The sequence below is a fragment of the Zootoca vivipara genome, chromosome 7 (genome assembly GCF_965207765.1).
Source record: "Zootoca vivipara chromosome 7, rZooViv2.hap1.1, whole genome shotgun sequence".
NCBI lineage: Eukaryota > Metazoa > Chordata > Lepidosauria > Squamata > Lacertidae > Zootoca > Zootoca vivipara.
Window position 1 is genome coordinate 73,979,321 of NC_142590.1, and position 17,515 is coordinate 73,996,835.

The window sequence follows — 17,515 nt, forward strand, 5'->3', positions numbered from 1 at the left end:
GCTCTCCAGATGTTTTGGAACTACAACTCCCATGATCCCTAGCTAACAGAGCCAGTGGTCAGGGATCATGGGAGTTGTAGTTCTAAAACATCTGGAGAGCCTAGGTTGCCTATGCCTGTTCTAGTCTTACCCCCCAGAGCAGGGGTAAGTTTGTTCCCTCTTCCATGTGACAACTCTTAAGATATTTGAAGTTGGTGATCAAATCTCCTCTCAGTCTCCTCTAATCCAGGCTTTTAAAAAAATAAATAAATCATTTTTATTGGTTTTACAAATACAAAGTACAAATTAACACAAATGAGTAAAAACATATCTGTATAGAGAGATTCTCTGAATCTCGAGACTTCCCCCCATTCCCTACATGGGGTCTCATTTTAAGGATCTGCAACTGCATGTTTGTGCGTATTCAATTTTTATATCAAACCATATTGTCTATAGTATTTTTTTACACCACAAGTGAGTCAAAATCCTGCTCTTGTTTCCATTTGCTTACAGTGGTCTCCTAGGTAACTTATAAATTTTCCCATTCTTTTATAAAGTTTTTATCCTCTTGGTTTCTGAGTTTTCCAGTCAGCTTGGCCATCTCGCCATAGGCCAACAGCTTGGTTTTCCATTCTTCTCCCTTCTTGGTTGCAGAAACCTGGTTGTGTAGTTCTCTTCCCAAGGAGAAGGATGCTTATATTGCTGTCATTTAGGCATGAAATGAACACACCCAGAGAGAGCACTGCTGTTTCTGAAAGGGTTACCTGCTTCCAGTTTTATTCAATGTGTGGTGTAGTGGTTAAAAGCGGTAGACTCCTAATCTGGGGAACCGGGTTCACGTCTCCGCTTCTCCACATGCAGCTGCTGGGTGACCTTGGGCTAGTCACACTTCTCTGAAGTCTCTCAGCCTCACCCACCTCACAGAGTGTCTGTTGTGGGGGAGGAAGGGAAAGGAGAACGTTAGCCACTTTGAGACTCCTTCGGGTAGTGATAAAGCGGGATATCAAATCCAAACTCTTCTTGAAGTTTACTTCATTGTTGTATTGTTCTGGCGGTTCCCTTGCTGCGAGAAGCCACGTTACAGGGAACCAGGCAGAGGGCCTTCTCAGCAGTGGCCCCCGCCCTGTGGAACGCCCTCCCACCAGATGTCAAAGAGAAAAACAACTACCAGACTTTTAGAAGACATCTGAAGGCAGCCCTGTTTAGGGAAGCTTTTAATGTTTATTAGATTTTTGTATTTTAATGTTCTGTTGGAAGCCACCCAGAGTGGCTGGGGAAACCCAGCCAGATGGGCAGGGTATAAATAATAAATTATTATTATTATTGTTATTATTATTATTGTATATTAAGGTCATCCACCCTGGGGGTGTTTTATATTTAGTGGTCAAATGTAACATACCTGACCAAGTTCGACCCTAGTTCCTACAGAAGGTGGGGAGCCTTGATGCAAATCAAGCATAAGCCCTGGAAGCAGGAAACCACCTATTTTGGGACATTGGGACCAAGGGACAGGAGGGTAGTGATGCTGCAACAAGGAGGAGACACAGCATAAGTGGAGCTCCTGTTTGGAAGTATATTTCTCATCATTGCTTTGTGCTGTAAGCATAGTTTGTTTTATTGCTTCACCCTGCTGCCTCCCCTGCTCACGCAGCCAGCAAAGTGAGAGGCCAGAAGTAAACGTAATGGCTGCTGTAAGAAGATGAAAATGTGTTATTGATCCAGAAACCTGGGACCCATTACCTCCAAGTGTAAATTGCACCCAGATATCTTTGTCTAGTTTTTCCTTTTTATGAGCTACCACCTTCCTTGCTGGTAGGATGAAGTTCCTATTCCCTAACTTAGTTTTCTCCCCCAGCATTTTCACGCTCTCTGCTCCCCCCCCCCACACACACCATCTTTGGTTGCACTTGGATCAGCTGCCTCTCTCTCTCTATTTTGACAGTTTCATTTTGAGTCTGACTGTCACTATGCTGTTGTCCCAGCCTGTCTGTCAATTGTGTCCCTGCCTATAAATAACCGGCTCTGACAGATCTTGTTCTGCTCATGTCACGTGACTCTGGGTTAGTCCTCCTCGCTGCTTCTTCTGCTTGGCAATGGCGAGAGGGACTTCCATTCCCCCACCTGACACGCCTGAGTGAAAAATGCACATCTCTGACGTTGACGGATGGACTCGTCATCTTTTGACAGCAACACATGGGTCATTCAGTGTAAGCAGCAGTTCCAGCTGTAGTCAGCCGGTCAGTTGTGATCCTTCTTTATGCCGTAGAGCAAATACTGAGCAGCACAATCCATTTCTTGGGCTCCATTTTGAAGACATAAGAGGGGTGTGCTGGAGAATTGCCAACATATAAAGACTGATGCAAAGGCCTTTGATGAACGGCTTGGAGTTCACAAAGATCCTGCCTGAGGATTGAGAGGAGAGAACTCTTGCCCTTCACAAGAGATGCCTACAGGAAACATTTCAAGGCTGCCCACTCTATGCCCACCCTTCAACCTTGACCACATTTGTACCATATTTTTAAAGCAGTATGATGTCACTTTAAACAGTCATGGCTCCCCCCCTAAAGAATTCTGGGAGCTGCGTTTCCCCCCCCCAACCCCCCAGAGCTGATGGGGGGGGAGCAGGGGGGAAGCCCTGCTATGCTAGAGGGAGCCTTTGTGTTGGCTTCCACCAGTGGAACTGCTTAGTTGAATGAGCAGCCACCCCCCCTCCATCCCTGAACATCTTTTGCTATCCAAGAGGGTAGGTTTGCTAGCTGACAAGGCTTCAGTCATGCCTATAATCATGTCTCTAAAAAGGAGAACTTCATCTGACACATTTCTGCAAGTTAAAGACTGTTGATATTGATGTTTTGGTCTTTTATTATTATTAGGTGGGATCAATCGGGCACATCCTGGCAGCACAATGATTTACACTTGCACAATGGAGCTTCCATGTACACCCCATGCCCTCTGCAAGTTCGGGAAATCAATTGTGGGGGGGAGGAATGGGGTAAGTTCTGTTGCGCAAGTGCACTGTTAGGATGCATTAGCTGGATATACCGGTAATTATTATTTATTAATTCATATACCGCTTAATTGCCAAGGTGGCTTCTAAGCAGTTTACAAGTATATTAAAAAATCCATTATAAAAATATTAACACACATAATTGAAAGAGGTGTGTGTGTGAGAGAGAGACAGAGAAGGAAGTATGGCAGTCCCAGCTTGACTCAGAAACTGGAAATGCTCCGTTTTGACCCCTTCTCTGAGATTTGGCACTGGATATTGGCTCTCTCTGTTATGCCAACATAGTCACCCGCTAGGATTGCCAAAACCAATTTGGAAAAAGGAGGAGCTTTGGTAAAATGCAGCTTCTACTGTGTCACAAGCCTTTCACCAACTGGGGATTTATTATTATTATTATTATTTGCCCATCTACCCTTCTGAAAAATTGCATAGAGCCAAATCCTGCTTGAAGCCCCTCGCACCAGCAACCTCCTTGATCTTCCCTGTGGCTGAGTTGGCATCACATCCAGACGCGTCTTCTGGCATTGCATGAGCCTCCCCCTCCCCTTTTCAAGTCCCTGCTCTGCACTCTGCGAAAGGGAGGAGAGTGACAGATATTTATTTGCCATCAGGAAATCAATCTCCTCCCTGGCAAACATTGCAGACACCAGATGGGTGTTTGTCTCGGGTGAATGCAAACCCCGAATGCCTAACATACGGCTGGCAGTGGTGCCAATCTGGAGTCCAGCACCGTCTACACCCTGAGAGGCAGGCCGGCAGCACCAGGACCAGATTCTTGATGGCCCTTCAGAGAAGCTGCGCTGGGAGCTGGAGAAACACCAAGGGCAGCAAAGGCTGCCTGACCCTTGAGGTTCTATTTGCATTAGTCACAGGAGGGGTGGTGGTCAGCAAAGCATCTTGATTCTTATTCCGAGAGCTGTTAAGAAGCATATTAATCCAGGAAGGCGCCTGGACCCTAGATAAACAGATATTGAGCTGGTGGCACTGGGAGCAAGGGTGTTTATGTGTTTTTAGCACCTCCTTCCAAGGCTTCAATCCTTCATAAAGTAAGAGAGCCATGAATCTCACCAGTCAATAACAGGTTCAGCACACTGTGCTGAGTTCAGTAGGGTTTACTCCCAGGTAAATGGGTGTAGGATTATTCTGCAAAATGAGACGTTCTACAAACAGTTCGAATGGCAGCAAAAATCACCTGCTTGCAATTTAGTTGGTCCATCTGCAATACAAATGGCTCTCCCACCCTACCCCATTATGAATTGAGAGGGGGGGGGGGAAATGAGAACATAATATTTTAATATAATGATTCTGAGCGGCACAAGAAAAAAACAAACCTGTAACAAGCTATTTCAAATGTTGCAGCTGTGAAATATTAAGAGGTTGCAAATTGGATACAGTGCAAGCACACCTAACTGTGTCTGCATTGCAAGCTCTCTAAGTCTCATATTATTAGTGTTTTAACGAGTATGTATTAAAGTTATTGGTTGCTTTTTTTGCCATAGCAGCTTAAAACGCTTTGCAGTGTTTTAAGCCAACCATCGCCATACGTACTTTAAAGCCAGCTTTAAAAAGCACTCTTAAAGATGATTCTGGGTTTTTTTTAAGTGAGATTAAAACATCTCATCCATGCAACAAGACCATAGATCATTAAAAGCCAGAGGCCTGACGGAAAAAAAGTTGTGGCTTGGCACACAAAGATATGTAATGACGGCACCAAGCGAGCTTCTCTGGGGAGACTATTCCACAAGCAGGAAGTCACAACTGCAAAGGCCAGTTCTCATGGAAGGGGCACACAAAGGAGGGCCTCAGATGATGATCGCAGAGGTATTGGCTGTGGCATAGGCATCGATATCTTGTCGCTGTGTTGCACAACTGCTCTGAAAATCATCCAAGAAATATGTTGGTTTGTTTGTTTAATGGTAATGGAGACAGCCTACGCTACGCATTCCCAGGGGTCTGTGTTTCCCTCAACATTAATGCAGGGGAGGTGCGTAGGGACAAAACAGTGGGAGGGGTACTAAACCCGTGTCAGTTTGCATTTCTTAGTACAGTACAGAAAGTATTGATCTGATGTGTAGTGATCTTTCCTACTCTAATTAATTCAAGAGGGTCCTGGAAGCTTCTCTGTGTGAAATAAACAAGCAGAAGGTTCATGGTGCTTGGGTTATTCCTTCAGAGAAGATGAGTATAGCTGGCTTAAACTGGTTCTCTTATCTCTTCTGTCAAGGTCATGCTGACAATAATAAGAGGCCAGAAGGAGCCTGGGTTTTACTTTCTCTTTCTTTCTCTCTCTCTTTCTTTCTTTCCTTCTTTATTGCTTTTTATTGAATCTTAAATTAGTTATTCATACACACATTCCATTCACTCATTAACATATATTGTACACATATAAAAACCAAACAATAACAATATTTCTACACAAGTGACTTCCCACCACCTCAGTGCGGCTTCTTCTGTCGTCTTTCTCTTTTCAACTGTGTTGTTTTCCCTTATTGCCTTTCTAATACAGTGGTACCTCGGTTTATGAACACAATTGGTTCCGGAAGTCTGTTCATAAACTGAAGCGTTCATAAACTGAAGCGAACTTTCCCATTGAAAGTAATGGAAAGTGGATTAATCCGTTCCAGACGGTCCGCGGAGTAACCGTTCATAAACTGAAGCGAACTTTTCCATTGAAAGTAATGGAAAGTGGATTAATCCGTTCCAGACGGGTCCGCGAAGTACTTAAACTGAAGCGTTCATAAACTGAAGCATGGGTGTAATTGGTTCCGGAAGTCTGTTCATAAACTGAAGCGTTCATAAACTGAAGCGAACTTTCCCATTAAAAGTAATGGAAAGTGAATTAATCCGTTCCAGATGGGTCCGCGGCGTTCATAAACCGAAAATTCATAAACCGAGGTGTTCATAAACCGAGGTTCCACTGTACATAATATATCTTATCTATCTGATCTTTACTTTGCAAAAATTTAGTTGAAACATATCAAGGGTTTTATTTGAGAACCATTTTTTTCCCAGATGATCTTTTACACATTCTCTTTTCTCAGATAATCTTTTGCGCATTACTTTCTCTTTCTGTCTCTTTTCCTTCTGGTGTGGTGTTCTGTATATAGTGTTAAGGTTTAGTCTTATTATAAGTTATTGTAATATTAAGTTAAGTCTGCTGCAAATGGATTTCTTACGGACAGTGCCAATCCTGAATGTATTAGATTTGTGACCATTATGCTCATTTGCCTTCAGTGGCAGTAAAGCTCTGCTGGATGAAATACAATTGCCTCTGGTCTATTTTTTTTTTTTTTAGAATCCTGCAACGTGTTTAAGCTTTAATCCAGCTAACTATGCGTTGGAATCTACTCTGGATCAATATTGAGTAGAATTCCATGACAACCCTTCCCATCCTCTGATTCTTCTGCTCCAGTGCCCTCCCAGGCAGATCCTGGACTGCAGCTGTTTCCCATTTTCACTGAGCACTGGGTGTGCTGCCTGGGGCTAGTGGTGGGTGGAATCCACTGATCCTCCCACCCCTCCTTTAGCAAGTGCAGGATTAGAAGACTATTGATTGAGGCAACTTGTAGTTCCACCCTAAGTAGGTTCATGGCACTTGTTATCTGAGTTCCCACATGATACAAAGAGGGATGTCCCTGTCTTAAGAGGGGGTGGGCAGGACCCAACCAGCTTCTCAGGGAGCAGAAAAGCCAAGAAGGTCCCCATGACCTTCCCTCCCTCTAAGAATCTCTTTATTCCCAGTTGTACACTGTTGCTGCCCATTCCCACGATCTTTTCTATTCTCCTTTTCAGCACAGCTACAGAGAAGTGGGAATCCTACTCCTGTACTTGGCCGTTGGGGTGTCCGTTTTCTCCGGAGTGGCCTACACAGCTGAAAGGGAAGAAGATGTTGGCTTTGATACCATCCCCGCCTGCTGGTGGTGGGGGACAGTGAGCATGACCACCGTCGGCTACGGAGATGTTGTGCCAGTGACAGTGGCCGGCAAGCTGGCTGCTTCCGGCTGCATTCTGGGCGGGATTTTGGTGGTGGCGTTGCCCATCACCATCATCTTCAACAAGTTCTCCCACTTCTACCGCCAGCAGAAGGCTCTCGAGGCTGCTGTGCGGAACAGTGATAAGAAGGAACCGGAGGACTCCGAGAATTACCCAAGCCAAGAGTCAGAGTTTTGCAGTGAGGCCTACCAGAGAGACGATGACTTTACCAGAAACATACTTCCAGTCCATTGAGATGGACAGGGAATCAGGGACTTCAATTCTGGCACCAGGCTTTCAGGCAAGGAGCTTGTGAGATGGTCGCAGGAGCAAGTATCTCTGCCATCGTGGGCCCATTAGTTATCAGTGACCTGTTGCAGAATCACTTGCCTGCTGAGCCAATGCAGGATACCAACTCACCTTAGGCATCTGGATTTCCAGTATTTTGCCCAAGACGCTATACACTGTGACTGACTCGACCCTCTACCCACCAAGGGACCGTTGGAGCCAAATGGCCAAACTGCTATGCTTCTTGATGCAGTCCATATCTCATCCCTCCAGAGCAGCAAAAGAGGGTAGCTTTACCATTATCAGCACTTTTTAAGGTCCTTGCAGGGGTGTGTGAGTGGGAAAAATGCTATTAGCAACCCTCAGGTATAACCGACAGGCAGGGGAGCAAGGCATCCTGGCTGGATTGGAAATGCAAGACTAGAATCATAGCAAATAATAGATAAATGGTGCAATCATTTTTAAAGGCTCTTTTTTTCATTTTAGGCATTCAGCAGCCATCCCAGTAACAACCACCATGTCCTTAGTTCAGATACAACCAAATGCTCTCCACTGTCTGTCAAGTTGTCAATACACAACATTATCCGCCCCCCCCCCCCCAAATTCTGGGCTCTGAAGACCAGATTATGATTCTGCTTCAGGTGTTGCCAAAGAGACCAGATAACGGTTGCAAAGTCTATCCTGAGTTTCTGTGACAAAGTGTTGTTTGTGGCTTATGAGATTTATAGAAGAAAGAACCTCCTGACTCCCTTGATAAATGTCTGTCCAACAAAGACAGTGGAGACTTATCAGTGGATGCAGAAGAATTAAACAGATTTGAAGCTGATGAAGGAAAACAAGGCAGGGTGGTGTGGTGTGGGAGAATTGTGATACCGTGATGTGCTGAATAAAGGTTGGAGTACATCACGGGGTGGGTGGGGCTGCTACTTAGTGCCTCATGGCCAATTCTCCACCCCAGCCCTTAGTGTTTTAGAATGAAGTGGATGCTTTTTCTACAACTATGCATGGTATACTGTTGAGAAAATGGAGAGGGAATTACCCGCTCCCCTTGCCTTCTCAACATTGGTGCCCAAAGCCCAATGAAATTGAAAGATTATATTAAAAAAAACAGCATACTAAAACAAATGTCTGGTACAATTCAACTGTCACAAAATAATAGTGGCAGCCATTGGAGTAGTAGATGGCTTTAAATTAGGCCTCATCTGCACTGTGCACTTAAAGCAGGCCTGGCTACCCCCAAAGAATTCTGGGAGCTGCAGTTCGTTAAGGGTGCTGAAAACTATTAGGAGGCTGGTGTTCCCCTTAAAAAGTAAAGGTAAAGGGACCCCTGACCATTAGGTCCAGTCGTGGACAACTCTGGGGTTGCAGTGCTCATCTCATAGAATCATAGAATCATAGAGTTGGAAGAGACCACAAGGGCCATCCAGTCCAACCCCCTGCCAAGCAGGAAACACCATCAAAGCATTCTTGACATATGGCTGTCAAGCCTCTGCTTAAAGACCTCCAAAGAAGGAGACTCCACCACACTCCTTGGTAGCAAATTCCACTGCCGAACAGCTCTTACTGTCAGGAAGTTCTTCCTAATGTTTAGGTGGAATCTTCTTTCTTGAAGTTTGAATCCATTGCTCCATGTCCGCTTCTCTGGAGCAGCAGAAAACAATCTTTCTCCCTCCTCCATATGACATCCTTTCATATATTTGAACATGGCTATCATATCACCCCTTAACCTTCTCTTCTCCAGGCTAAACATACCTAGCTCCCTAAGCCGTTCCTCATAAGGCATCGTTTCCAGGCCTTTGACCATTTTGGTTGCCCTCTTCTGGACACGTTCCAGCTTGTCACTATCCTTCTTGAACTGTGGTGCCCAGAACTGGACACAGTACTCCAGGTGAGGTCTGACCAGAGCAGAATACAGTGGTACTATTACCTCCCTAGATCTAGATGCTATACTCCTATTGATGCAGCCCAGAATTGCATTGGCTTTTTTAGCTGCTGCATCACACTGCTGACTCATGTCAAGTCTGTGGTCTACCAAGACTCCTAGGTCCTTTTCACATGTACTGCTCTCAAGCCAGGTGTCACCCATCCTGTATTCGTGCCTTTCATTTTTTTTGCCCAAGTGTAGTACCTTACATTTCTCTTTGTTAAAATTCATCTTGTTTGCTTTGGCCCAGTTGTCTAATCTGTTAAGGTCCTTTTGAAGTGTGATCCTGTCCTCTGGGGTATTAGCCACCCCTCCCAATTTGGTGTCGTCTGCAAACTTGCTCAGGATGCCCTCAAGCCCATCATCCAAGTCATTGATAAAGATGTTGAATAAGACTGGGCCCAAGACAGAACCCTGTGGCACCCCACTAGTCACTACTCTCCAGGATGAGGAGAGTAGTGCTTTACTGGCTGAGGTAGCTGGCGTTTGTCCGCAGACAGCTTCTGGGTCATGTGGGCAGCATGACTAAGCAGCTTCTGGTGAACCAGAGCAGCACACAAAAACACCGTTTACCTTCCCGCCGGAGCAGTACCTATTTATCTACTTGCACTTTGACGTGCTTTCGAACTGCTAGGTTGGCAGGAGCTGGGACCAAATGGGAGCTCACCCCATTGCGGAGATTTAAACCGCCGACCTTCTGATTGGCAAGCCCTAGGCTCAGTGGTTTAACCCACAGCGCCCCCCGCGTTCCCTTTAGAGATCTGCAATTCCCATAAGTGTTTTAACAATCAATCCCTCTTCACATGGAACTCTTGAGAAGTGTAGCTTTGTGAAAGGAATAGGGCACCTTCTTACAACTCTCAGCACGCTTAACAAACTACAGCTCCCAGAATTCCTTGGGAGAAAGCCATGACAGTTTGCAAGGGTATAATAGCCCTCTGAATGTATGGTGTCAGTGTGGCCGCTGATACTGCTGTGTAGACATAGCTGGAATAGGCACAGGTTATCTTAAAGGGGTTTTTGTTTTAGCAGATGTGTTTACCTCATTTCTGATGACGGTTTCCCTCCCAGTACTTTGCTCATATTGGGAATCCCTCACCTCGGTGGAGGAGGAGGAGGTGGAAGAACACTTTCAGCTAGGCTCCATACACTCATGACAGGACAGGAATAGCACCCATGCAAATATAGCTGCAGAAAATATGGCCCTTAGCAAGGGGATAGCAGTGGGTTTTCTTCTCATTGGTCACAAGGTGTTATATAACTTCACCTGGCACATGTTTATAAGGCTTGGACAGCAGCAGTAACATAATATTGTCATTGGGGCCAATGAAAATGTCACAAGATAATGAGCAAGCTTCCAAGAATGTAGAACTCTCCTTTGAGGTGAAGGTTAAGCAAGAAAGCACAGGGTGGGAAGATGCCACACTTTGCCATTTGTAACAATCTGAAAATGAACTAGAGGAGGTATAGGGCAGGTTTAATTAGCCTGGCCTGAGCTAGTTGCAAACAACAAATGAATCTATGGCTTCACCAAAGGCTACGAGAAGGAATAAGCAATGACTAGCTTTCGCTTTTGAAAATATCAATGGCAGCAGTTATTCTGGTCTGTTTCTAAAGCTAATCAGAACAGAAACATCTCTTATAAGGTAGACTTAACACTCATAAGAGCTCTGCCAATGATAACTCTGGTATGGCAGCCCCCAAATTGTTTTAGAATCCCATTGTGGACATGGACCTTTGTTTTGTTTTGGTCTTTAGTAGTTGTGTGTCTGAGAGAAGTTAAGGAAGATCTTAAGGGAGGAGGACCCTTTTCCAGGATGGAATCCAGCAGGGGAACCTGCAGAAAACTGGGGGGGGGGGGGTTCTGATAAGCACTCCAAACCTTGAACCACTAAAGAATTCCTGTTGGTTTAAATTGGGGTTAATTCACAGTGGGTGGTGTGAGGATTGTGGCCCGATAACCTGATCCTTTACACTTGCTGCACCCAGAATGCACTGCAGCAGCTAACACGATTTCCCTCTGGACGCTACAGGGCCAATGATAGATTACACAGATGCTTGGGCAAATTAGCAAGCCAGATCAGTTTGGCAAGCCAGTCTTTTGGCACACACGTTCCATTTTGGTCCAATTGCTTTGTACCTTGCACGTCTCAAGCTTGCTGTGGGGTCTCTCGTTCTCTGTGCTCTACTGCTCAGTGTGCTATCGTTGGTCTCTGTTCAAAGGAAAAATGGAGAATTATTAGGGGCCCGCAAGTGTTTTTCCTAGTGGATTCAAATTAATTTAGCGGAGTTTACCTTCAGCAATGAGCTTTGCGCTGAGCATGTGGGAATTCTGCTGGCATGGGCATGTGATGATAATGAAATGTAACTATTATGGGATGAGCAGGCGGCGGAGCTCAGGGGCTACCGTACTCCAGGCGACAAAAACCACAGCCTTCCACGAACACCCCAGGGGATGCTAATGCAACGCAACCGAAAAGCCTGTGAATGGCATATAGCGTGGCTCCCTGTGTGCTAGGCAGCCGGAGGAACTTTCTTCCAGTGTTTCTGCTTGCCTGCCAGCTGCTCTGTTAATCCCTGAGGTCTCGTTCTAAAGTAGGCAAAGGGAACAGGAAGCTTCCTGACAACAGAGTCGAGCCATTGTTCCATCTAGATCAGTATTGTTCACATTGACTAGCAGCAGAGATCCAGGATTTCAGGCTTTCACCCAGCCCTATGTGGAGATGCTGGGGATAGAACCTGGACCTTCTGCATGCCAAGCAGATGCTCTGCCCAAGAGCTACAGTGCTTCCCTAAAGGGTTGCAGCCAGGAAATAAATATGCTGATGCCCACAGAAGAAGAAGAAACTGCACCTGCCGAAATGTATCCCCCTGGAAAATGAAGGGGCACCATTATTCCTTGTCAATCCTGTTATGCTCCCCGGGGCTATTTGGGGAACATGGGTGGGAGGGGGGTATAAATTGAATTATTAATAACAATAACCCCAAAACTCCCTTCTGGGTTTCTCTGAATGACTCTCGAGGGGAGTACACATGTAATGCGTTTATAAATATGCAAGCGAGTCTTTGCAAACATTTTTTCGAAACGCTAGAATTACGGCTCTTTCTGATAAATAAAGAATGCTTAACAAACACGCCAGAATCCCCTAGCTCAGTGGAACAGGCCGTTGTTGCTTTTTTGTGGGCAAATTGCCCTGGCACCTTCAGTTCGGACTGGGAAAGAGTCCTTTCTGAAACTTCGCATGACTGCTGCCAGTCAGTGAGAGCATGCTGAGCTAGGTGGAACAATGATCTGATGAGGAATGTGTTTAAAAGTACATTAAGTAAAGCATGCAGTGTATAACATGCACATTCAGAGACATATCATACAGGACATAGACCTTAAACCCCTCCTACAGCCAGCACCCATGCATATAAAACCTACTCATTAAGCTGGCAACACTTCATAAAACATGTATAAGTACATTCATTTTTGGATGCTTCTCATTTGAATAAAGCTATTTTTCCCTGTCTTCCAAAACAAAAATCAGCTTAGCACTACCGGATCTCATTTTAATTAAAGCAGTTAATTTGTTCGTTTTCTGACACAGAAGGGTGTGCATTACATTGGGTCCCCCCCCCCCCCCGGTTATTTGCTAATATTATTTTAGCACCCTCTAGAAGATTACAAGCCAAATTCCTATTTACTCTCCTGGCACAGTCTCTCGGGCTGTTTAAGATGCCACTTTGAGAAGCGTAAAACAAAGAATGCCTGCTGTGATGCCTTCCATTATTTATAATCTCTCTCTACCCCACACAACCTCTGGTTGTTACATCACCACAAAATGTGGAGAGAGAGAAAAACCTACCAACCCAACACACCCTTATTGAGCATTTCTCTTACTGGTAGTCACATGTTACATAGGTCTAGTCCTTAAAATATAAGTATTTGGAAATACGCAATACCATACAGCTGGAATTGGGTGCTGGTTCCTGTCGGCTGTCAACTTGCTGAGAAAGTTAAGTTCCCTGCCACATGTGTGAAATGGCCCTTATGCAAATTGCAAAATGAATGGAAAATGGAGAAACTAGTTCTCAAAAGTGCCATCGCTTAATACATATATATATTTAATTTGTTTTTTATTGAAATATTTTCATGGATAACAAAGGTACATTCAGTATCTCTGTTTTCAATTCGTAGTGCCCTTTTTACAGGACGATTCCATTCGATGTGAGAGACTGCTGTCATAGGCATTGTGAGGGGGTGGGAGAGAGATAAAGATAGTGTCTTTATCTCATTTCTCTAAAAATTCCTTCCGTTCACAAGAACAATACATAAATAATAACAACAGCAGCAACATCATCGTCACACAAAAACTGCAACACAAATATCAGTATCAAAATCAGCATTGGACAAATCTTAAAAGCATTAAACTGTACCCAGGGAAGGTCTGTTTAATTAAAACAGCATTTTGTGTCTCCTGAAAGCCAATTTTCTCAGGTGCCAGTTCCAAATTATGAACCAAAAACAATTATGAACTAATCACAACAATACAAACACAACACAGGCTAATAGTTAGTTCCAAATTATGGGCACCACCACCAGAAAGACCCTGTCTCTTATACCAGAGGTAGGCAACATGCTGCTGTTCAGATTCTATGGACTACAGCAAGATCGCTGAAACTATCCCAAACTAGCACAGTGTTCTTCAACCTTTGGTTCCTGGATATTGCTGGACTACAACCCCCATCATCCTCAGCCAGTTTAGTTAATAGTCAAGGATAATGGGTGTTGCAGTCCATCAACATCCGGGAACCCAAGGTTGAAGGTCAATGTATGAGGTTTTTTTGAAGTTATGCTTTATATATAATGGCATTAGTAGATCTTTCATGGCTAAACTGTAGACATGTCCTCCTGTTATTAAACAAAGCAGGAGTTTGATCTGGGTTCTGTAGTGTTGTCCTGTGGGCCTTCAACCTAGTGCTCTTTCTGTTGCCAGCCTCATTCTCTGTGACAAATGCTGCAGAATCTTATAGGGGAAGGATCTGTAGATAAGTCCAATCATGTTGTGTGTAAGAGAGAGAGGAAGGAGTGGGGAGACACCTCTTTATTTTCTCTAGAGAAGTCTATAGTGGTTTGTTTGCCTTGGGCTTCTGCCTTTCATTTGCTCAGGCTCAGTAAGGAAGACAGCCAACTTCTTAAAGCACCTTCGGCTGAGAGGTAAAAGCCCCCCCCACTTATTACATCTGGCTTGAGTACCTGCATGAGCAGGCATCCCCAAACTTTGGCCCTCCAGGTGTTTTGGACTACAATTCCCATCATCCGTGACCACTGGTCCTGTTAGCTAGGGATCATGGGAGTTGTAGGCCAAAACATCTGGAGGGCCGCAGTTTGGGGGTGCCTGTGCATGAGCCTGGCTGAATTATATCCATATTAACACAACTCGCCCAGAGCCTTTGGCTTTTTTTGTCTGGAATGGCTCAGGAATGGCTTTCGGTGCGCATTTGTAAGGCTGGCTTATTTGGTATGTTCTTCTTAGAAATCCCTCCCTGTATTGGGGCCAATTCAGACATCCTCCAAATGGCTTCAGAGAAGCAATTGCTGTGAGCGTGCTATGTATCCCTCCCACCCCACAGTCCATTTCTGGTGTACAGCATCTTGAAAGAAAGCAGACACCAATAATAGCTAGAAGGCTTGCATAGTCCCTGCTCAGTGATACCGAAGCAGGCAATTTAGTGGATGCCTTTTGTAATTGCCCAATTAACAGAGTCGTAATGGCTCTAATAACAAAGCTTGTCCACTATCGGTTCACTATTAACTTGGGTACCACTTCGTACTTGTATTTCTTCCCTCCAAGGACCCATAATAACTTTGGGAAATGGCTGGCTTGACTTCACGTTTAAGAGGCCCTGGAGCCACTATTAACTTTAAAAATGGAAGATCCATCATCACAGATTCCCCACTTCATGTCTAGTTGTGTGCTCAGTGCCGTGGCTTGGAGAGCTATGCTGCTTGACCTCAATATAACTAGAACTCTCTCCAGTGCCAATTGCTTTGTAATCAAACTTCTTCTGCCACAATCACTTGCCTTTCAGCATCAAAAAGTAAATGGCCATGAACTCAACTTACAATAACCAAGGAAGTTTCTGTCGTCCCGATTCAGCAGCAGAGCTCCGTAGCTGTAGAAGTGATTCTGCTTATTCGTCTCCACCTCCACCAGCACAAAAGCAGTCCTTCGAAACAGGCACTTGCCTCGTTGCCTATAGCAATTAAAAATGGTCTCCAGGCAACCAGCCAAGAGATGCTTTGGTAAATGGGAAGGGGTTGGTTTATTGTCTTTTTCTCTACTGCTGCTGATGAGCTACAAATGAAACTAGGCAGCAACACTTTTTTATGGGGTAGTAACTGTTGTGAAATCACTTGCAAGGCTGCACAAAGGGGAAAAAAAGGTTGGACGTGGAAAGATAATGCAGGGGACTGTGACAATATTGATCATTGTAAAGGAGGAGGAAGCCTGTCCCTTCCAAGCGAAAGGTACACCACTTCTTGCTTTTCCTTTTAGCTCCTGGAGCAAATGCCTATATATGTGTTGGGGTTAATTAGGTTGCCTCTGGACAGCAAAGATGGCATATTCTTTGTCATTGCTTTGCACCTGTAGACCATCCTGGAAACAGGAAGGAAAGGATGAGGAATTTTTGGTCCTCCGCATGTTGATGGACTACAACTCCCATCATCCCTGACTGACCACTGGCTATGCTTGCTGCGGTTGATGGGAGTCGTAGTCCTGCAACATCTGAGGGGGCCACAGGTCTCTCACCCCTGCCCTAAACAAATGAATGCCTTAAACCAGGCACCCCCAAACTGCGGCCCTCCAGATGTTTTGGCCTACAACTCCCATGATCCCTAGCTAACAGAACCAGTGGTCAGGGATGATGGGAACTGTAGTCCAAAACATCTGGAGGGCCGAAGTTTGGGGATGCCTGCCTTAAACCCTTAGCCCCTTGTTCCTCAAAATACTTCCACATATTTCCCAGTCCCTCACAAATAAGTGTTACTTTCCCCTTATGGTGACAGGTATGCCTTTGGGTGCCAAGTGGTGGCAAGCAACTGTGAAGCAACATAGTAGAAGTAGTAATAATAATACATTTTATTGTTTGTGCCCCACCCACCCAACTGGGTTGCTCCAGCCACTCTGGGCAGCTTCCAGGTTCAATTTCCAGTATTTCCAGGTCAGGCTGGGAGAGAAGCCTGCCAGAAGAGCTGCTGCCAGTCAGTGTACACAATATTGAGGTCAATTGACTTGATGCTCTATTAAAGCATGATTATTGCCTGCCACCAACCAGAAAATCTACTGCTTGTGGGCTTCCCAGGGGCGCCTGACTAGTTACAGTGGGAAATAGGACCCTGTTTTAGTTGGACCTCTTGGTCTAATCCGGCAGATCTCTTCTTATGCTCAGGGTTCCATCATGTGACAATAGTGTGTGATTGGCAATTCCTGTGACGGGGCTGTGATGCAGTCAAATGCACATATTCAAAGATGTGACTTTCTGTCTACCCCTTCCTTCCCTGAGTTGATGCATTCCAGATGTTTGTCTCTAGAATTCCCATCAGCCACAGGCAACATACTGCACAGCTGCACTGGCTAGAGCTGATGGGAGTCGTAGTCCAAAACATCTGGAGTGTGGCAGGTTGGGGAAGACTGGTCTACCCTTTAACAAAACAAAGGTGGGGAGGAAATCTTGGTGGTTTCCAACGAGTGTCCTTCCCAGATCAGCAGGCGTCATGAGCAGGCAGGCTAATGTGTCTGCCTCCCAGAGCTGTGAGTGCTACGAAGAGGGAAGAGGTGAGAAAGGTCAAGAGGAATTCAAGCTTCTGTGGCCTGAGTTGCCAAAAACTGCATTAAGCTGCAATATTGATAACCGAGGGCTGATCTAATGATCTCAGAGCCTTCCCTTCCAAGATTAGAACCGATCAGGGCAAGCGCTGGAGTTCAGAATGCCTTTGCCATTCTTCTTTATAATGATGAAAATTGCTTTAGTTCCTCTCCTTCTGTCAGCATAAGAGCTTTGAGCGCCAAGGCTGTGTTTTCATGAACAAAATGCAAGCAGTTCACCTTTGGCGTATTTGAACAAAGAGGACCACATACGTCCTTTGTCTAGGTTTGCTGGGTAATCAGAAGTGGGAGAGAGAGAACTGATAATATTTGCAGGATAGCAAATATTCGGTTCCATGCACATGATTATGATTAAGGCTTAAACTTGAACAGAGTTAGGCGTGCTTAAGCCAATTGAGTTAGTGAGCTGTCCCTTATCAGTGATTGGGTTGCTATGATGGCACAGGTTCTTAAAACATCAGAGAGACCAAA

The 17,515-nt window shown here is 45.0% G+C and overlaps 1 protein-coding gene across 1 annotated transcript in view; it reads left to right on the top strand.

Annotated features, from left to right (window-relative positions):
* The window catches only part of KCNS1 (potassium voltage-gated channel modifier subfamily S member 1), a 28,061-nt gene extending 20,220 nt beyond the window's left edge, over positions 1-7,841 (top strand). The window contains exon 3 of the mRNA XM_035122826.3: positions 6,779-7,841. Coding sequence (XP_034978717.1) covers positions 6,779-7,213 — 435 coding nt within the window. The 3' untranslated portion in view covers positions 7,214-7,841. The remainder of the gene's footprint in view (positions 1-6,778) is intronic.
* The last annotated feature ends 9,674 nt before the right edge of the window (positions 7,842-17,515 follow it).